Here is a 6,506-nt window from a genome sequence, read left to right as displayed (position 1 = left end):
TTGAAGTCTTTAATTCTACAGGCTTTTAAGTCCGTGACGCATACGTTTAAGAAAAAATATTCCTTGTAGCATGAGCCGCCTAGGTATGTAAAGACAAAATGTAAGTTCACTGGTGTATGGAAATTCAAGTTTCATGAAAATCAAAAGTTAAGACTAAACTCACCTTAGAGTAACTGCAGTGGACGACTAAACCCAAATATTTGATCCAGTGGACAGGCGTAGTGGGACGGACTATCGATCAAAATTTGATCAAAGACTAAAATCCAGACCAAATTTGGTCGACGACCAAGACCAAACCCAAATATAGTCGGGCGTTGATATAATCTGATCCTACACAACGGGCGTTGATATAATGTCCGCCACTCATCGCGCGTTCGTAAAGTTAACGCCTGATGCAGGGGCGTTGGTAAAGAATTCCCCTGTAACGGACGTAGATATAGATTACGCCTGGCATGGGGCGTTTATATAGATTACGCCTGATTTGGGGCGTTTATATAGAATTCGCCTGATTTGGGGCGTTTATATAAAATTCGCCTGATGCAGGGGCGTTCATATACTTAATGCCTGTACCTTAAATTTTGAATAAGATTTGCTTGGGGCGGGCTTTATACCTCCGCCCCTTTTTTTTTTTGGAATCTCACTGACCAAGCGTAATCTATATAAACGCCCCATGCCAGGCGTAATCTATATAAACGCCCCATGCCAGGCGTAAGCTTTGTCAACGCTTGACGTTCAGGCGAACATTATACTAACGCCCGATCAAATTTACTCTTTCCCACTACGTCACATGACGGACTAAATCCAAATTTGATCTTTTTTTTTAGTCTTTGGTCTTTGGTTATACTCGTACCATTGTGGACGCTCTTAGCGCCTAAAATTCTATCTTCGGTTCGCGAATAGGCAGGAGTGCACTTTTAACATAATCCAGGGAAATTTCAAGACTGATGCCGTGATACGTTATCAGGGTTGTGTTTTTGTAGGTGCGGGTAATAGAGATATGCATGTCGCTCATCTCCAACGGATTCCTACACCAATTTAAATAAGTGTATGATCACATTTTTATTTTATTTATAACAACAGAATCACTTACATGCAGTACAAGTACATGGTTACATATATATCTAGTACATAACCAAATAAAAGTCCCCAAGGACCTGTTGATATTATTAATGGAACGCCTATAGCTAATTAAATTAGCAAGGTCTTTTATTGCTAGTATCTCGCTCCTTTATTTAGTACATGTTGCCGGGATCAGACGGAATCATATCATTGGTCTAATAAGGACGTTCTCCAATCCAGTTGCCTCTGGGATCATAGCTGCAGATGACAAAAGTGCCACCATTATTACAAGTCACACTAGCACACCCTAGGCGAACAGAGTTTCTCCATACTACTTGTGTATAGTGCCCACAAGTTTCTCCTCCTTGACATGAGTTTGATTGGTAGTCGTAAAACCTTTTCTCATCTACCCATAATTTTACAGCATCGGCCACACTGAGATCTCCAGTACTCTTTGCAAGATTCTCACCATATGGTCCTCCAGCAGAATGAATAAGATTACAGTCACCGGCTCTCTGATTAGCATAATTGGTAGCATATTCTGCAACAGTATCATCCCATACCAAAGGTCCAACATTAACTTCTGCTCGAGCTGCATTATGTGCGGATAGATATTGTTCTCGTGAGGTTTGTGCTTGAGAGACATGGATTGTCAAGGCTAGGGTTAAAATGACAATGAAATTCATGACTACCTCCTAGTTGAAGCTGAATGTATTTGAAATGTAGAGCTAGCCGGTGTTCTAGGTATAGGTGAAGGAGATATATGTTTGGTTTGATCGAGTGATACACTATTTATATATAAAAATTGGAGGATAGTTAGCCAATGATCTTTAAGTCCACACACACACAAAAATAAAAAAAAGGAACATTTGAAATTTCAACATTTTGCGTCATGCATAGTTGTATAGATGATGTAAATTTTTATGTCCAATTGATGATCAAGTTATCGTTTCAAGTTATTCATGGATACTTGACTGATCTGCATCAACTACAGTCTACAAGTAAGAAATATGGGAATGCTTCTTGGACCAGGTCTTACCTAGTACTTGTGCCACATAAACCTACGAGAATATTTTAAGAGAATGATCAAGATGCTATTTCTTTCGCCAGTTTTGTCATTTGTGGCATGTGGACAGAAATTCTAACTACTGGATATTTGTGATGGCTAATTTGTGTCAAGCGATTCAAGGTCGTTCGTCATATTCAATATTCCAATCCCTAGACTTGACAAACGTAGCCTGCACATGCCGTCCAGGCAGGGGCGAAACCAAGGTTGCCTAACCGTACAAAAATCCTAGCAGCATGAAGTGAGGGTTACGTGATTACTAAGGTTCCCTAAGACATTTAATCCCTGAAAAACAGCACAACCATGACCACCAACAGTATCTGTTCCAAAGCAAAAATGTTTAATTACAACATGGAGCTAGATGGGAAGCACATGCATGTTGCGACATCATATACGTATCCTACAAGCCATCAGCGCGTCGTGCATCAATTTAAGATAATTAGTGCAACACGCATCTGATCCCCGTATATATTTAAACCCTGTGCATGCTTCCAAGGTCTCCAATGAATGTCCAGGAATAGTCATTGATGTATGAGTTTAGGAAAGAAAATTATCATGTACGTAGCAGCCTAGATAGGTAAAGATAAAAGTCCCATCATTTCTATCGAAGACTTCTCATGTAGCAACCTAGGCTTGAGTCACTGATGACTAAATTTTCTTTTCCTAATATGAGATTCTTTTGTGACTTCTCAATTTCAGAGTTCTAGCTCCGCGAGTGCCTTCACCCCTCCATGGCCAGCAACTTGTTGCATGCCCGTCTCCTCCTATCCGTGAACTTGGTTTGAGAATAAGAAAAAAAAAAAATCCAAACTGAATCCAAATCTCAAAATGCCACTTTTCGTTCATTCAAAAGGAGGTTGGCAAGCATGAAAAATTATCGTAGGCAAAAAATGAAGACGCCACAAGCAGATGTTTTACTGGTAGTTAAATCAGAAAATAGGTTATTTGGCCAAAAAAGTACTTTTTCCGGTTCAGATGGACGGGTAAACTTTTATATGGGTGAAATGGACAGAAGAAATATTTCTTTAGAATTAGACAATTACACCCTCCACTATAACTTCATCTTCCTCCCGAACAAAAAAGAAAAAAAAAACATGTCAAAGAAATCAGTTTTTTTTTGAAGAGATTTTCTTCTTCACCACCATCTTCATCTTCCTCTATCATCCCCACCACCACAACCAGCACCACCATCGACAACATAAACTTTTTCCGCCTTCATCATCTCCTTTACCACAAACAGTAACACCACCGTAGACAACATCAATTTTCTCCATTATCGACACCACCATCATCATTTCCACCACCGTTGACTATATGTTGTTTCCCCAAAACCATCATCGACACCAACACCACCACCATTATCCAAAAGAATTTTGTAATGCATGCCCTAATTCAATTGAATTTTCTCACATTCATAAATTAAGAAAGTTAGGGTTTTGTATTAATTGAAGAGTATCCTCAAATTGGTATGTTTCCAGACCCAAATGTTAGATTATACTCAAAATAGTTTCATCTTAATTAGTAAATTTGATGAACCCGTGTACATATGTTTTAGCTTTGTTTATTAAATGTGCGATGTGAATGGACAATGTTCTTAATTGGGTGTTGAGTATGATTTTATCCAGTTTTAAACCGAGATAAACTTAGTTTCATCCTGTTTTAATGTGTAAATTGATTGATTTTTTTTTTTTTGAAATGTGGATATACTCATTTTTTTTCCCTTTTAGGTAAGAGTTCTTGTTCAATAACATGATAAAACTGGTTTTACTTCTATGTAAACTAGAATGAAACTGGTTTCATTGTTTATATATTGTGTTAAATTTGATTTTACCCATGTTTAAACTAGATGAAAATGATTTCATCTTGTTTTACATCAGTTAAATTTGGTTTTACTCAGATTTAAACTAGAATGAAACTGGTCTCATCATGCTTAGATACTTGATCATATTATTCAGGTGGAACTCCACAAATTTCCAACATTTTATACATGATGTGTGGGTTGAATTTGGTTTAACCCATGTTTAAACTAGATGAAAATGATTTCATCTTGTTTTACATCAGTTAAATTTGGTTTCACTCAGATTTAGACTAGAATGAAACTGGTCTCATCATGTTTAGATACTTGATCATATTATTCAGGCGGAACTCAACAAATTTCCAACATTTTATACATGATGAAACGGATTTCATCCTAGCCTAAATTTGGTTTCGCTCATGTTTAAACTAAGATGAAACTGATTTCATCGTAATTTAGTGTGGGTTGAATTTGGTTTAACCCATGTTTAAACTAGGATGAAACCATTTTCATCCTGTTTTAGATACTTGATCATATTATTCTAAATTATTCATGTGAAACTCTAGAAATTTCCAGCATTCTATGTATGAACTTCACAAATTTCCAACATTTTATACATGATGAAACTGATTTCATCCTAATTTAGTGTGGGTTGAATTTGGTTTTACCCATGTTTAAACTAGGATGGAATCATTTTCATCCTGTTTTAGATACTTGATCATATTATTCTGAATTATTCATGTGAAACTCCAGAAATTTCCAACATTCTATGTATGGACTCCACACATTTCCAACATTTTATACAGGATAAAACTGATTTTCATTATAACTTAAATTTGGTTTCGCTCATGTTTAAACTAAGATAAACATCGTAGTGTTGTGATACCTGCTATTACAAGTTGTAAAAATACTTCTAAGCCCAGCGTCATGTTAGGGGCACCTTTGGTTGCCAAAAAGGCCTATGAATTAGGTCTACAGATCGGTACATATTAAATTCTGCATTCTCCTACTCTAATTGCACCAAGTTCTCTCTTGGATAAACATTTGTTGTCAGGAACTTATGCTGCGTTATCTTTCCCCATTTTGTCAGGTTAAACCATGGGTCAAAGCAAGCCTTTCCCAAGTTCCGGAGTTGCTACAAGGTATCTGTTCCAGAGGTAATGTTTTTTGGTATATGAAATTTATATAACCAACTTGTAGCTTGGAATATCAAGTGTCCCCCCGCGAGACTTGATAAATATTCTTGTAACATTATGAAAGCCACTTTACAAACAATACGTTGTCTCTGTCTTTGGTTTTTTTTTACATAGTGGCTTACAGAAGTATTTGAACCAGCGAGGATTCCATATTGTTGGATACAGTTGCACAACTTGTATAGGAAATTCCATGGATCTGGGTGAATCAGTTGCTTCTGCAATTATAGAAAATGGTACTGCGAGCTCTCGCTCTTCAGTTTCTTATCACTATATCATGTAACATAAGAACGATTCAGTAGTTTGAATGTTGTTTCAATCTCAAATTTAATTCTTTTTATTTTGCAGACACTATTGCATCAGTTGATTGATTTCATCTTGTTTTATCTTGTTTTAGTTTGGATTGAATTTGGTTTCACCCATGTTTCATCTTGTTTTAGATATAACACCGTTTCATTTTCCAGGTTTGTTCTATCAGCTCTTTGTTTACGATGGGTCGACCCTGAAATCAACCGATTGTTCTAGCAGCTCTTTGTTTACGATGTGAAACTCCACGTTGCCAATGTTTAATGCTTAGGTGTCTGGTTGAACTAAGTTTGGGCTTGATCGTGGTTCAAAGTTTGGAAGATCCTCCGGTCCACAGACAAATTTCCGGGACTTGAAAGTTTCTGTGCTCTAGTAATCATTTTTTTATTCTCCTTTCTGATAGGATTAGCGTTTTGTCCTAAACGGTATCCATTTTTGTATTTGTTCCTCCGTTACACACTTGGCTACTATTTCCTGCTAGTGGGTTAACCATGACCGTCTCACCGACTAAAAGCAAACACTTGTCCAGATTAAACAAGTTCATAAAATTAGAAGAATTTTGAATCTGTTTATTGAAAATCGTGATAGTATTGTTTTTATTATATTAATAATTAAATATGGATATTGTAGTCCATTGTGAAATATTAATTTGTAAGATTCTGGGTAGAATATCCAAAATGGATAATAGAAAAATATCTTTTTGATTCCCGTCCATTTAAACAGTATCAAATCTTACGTGTCTTTCTCACCCAGGAATTGTTGATTTTGGTCCTTTTAACAATATTGCGTAGGTAAATTCAGATTTTGATCAACGTTGCTTTTTCAGTTTGGTTAAGTCCAGTCCGAATGTTGAAATTTCAATTTTTTTTTTTATATTTTGTGCTGTGATGGGTGCCCTTAGTGTGGGAGTTGGAGTAACAACGAATATTTTGAATTGCTAGCTAGCTTGGACCAGGTCTTACCTAGTACTTGTGCCACATAAACCTACGTGAATATTATCAGAGAATGATCAAGATGCTATTTCTTTCACCAGTTTTCTCATTTGTACAGAAATTCTTATCTTCTAGATATTTCTGACGGCTAATTG

General features: G+C 36.5%; 2 protein-coding genes across 2 annotated transcripts; one reads left to right on the top strand and one right to left on the bottom strand.

The window, feature by feature from the left end:
* Positions 1 to 1,034: 1,034 nt before the first annotated feature.
* Positions 1,035 to 1,825, bottom strand: LOC113340666 (basic form of pathogenesis-related protein 1-like). Its single transcript, XM_026585784.1, has one exon. It carries the CDS (start codon positions 1,743 to 1,745, stop codon positions 1,275 to 1,277), a length of 471 nt encoding a protein of 156 aa, XP_026441569.1. The 5' UTR covers positions 1,746 to 1,825; the 3' UTR covers positions 1,035 to 1,274.
* Positions 1,826 to 3,203: 1,378 nt separating this feature from the next.
* Positions 3,204 to 6,127, top strand: LOC113340667 (aconitate hydratase, cytoplasmic-like). Its single transcript, XM_026585785.1, has 4 exons — positions 3,204 to 3,591; positions 5,011 to 5,077; positions 5,231 to 5,349; positions 5,578 to 6,127. The coding sequence occupies exons 2-4, from the start codon at positions 5,019 to 5,021 to the stop codon at positions 5,658 to 5,660; spliced, it is 261 nt and encodes an 86-aa protein (XP_026441570.1). The 5' UTR covers positions 3,204 to 3,591; positions 5,011 to 5,018; the 3' UTR covers positions 5,661 to 6,127.
* The last annotated feature ends 379 nt before the right edge of the window (positions 6,128 to 6,506 follow it).

This window comes from Papaver somniferum, unplaced genomic scaffold, assembly GCF_003573695.1.
Source record: "Papaver somniferum cultivar HN1 unplaced genomic scaffold, ASM357369v1 unplaced-scaffold_22, whole genome shotgun sequence".
NCBI classification, from domain to species: Eukaryota; Viridiplantae; Streptophyta; class Magnoliopsida; order Ranunculales; family Papaveraceae; genus Papaver; species Papaver somniferum.
Note: the sequence above shows the minus strand (reverse complement) of the source record. Positions and strands in the feature narration are given on the sequence as shown.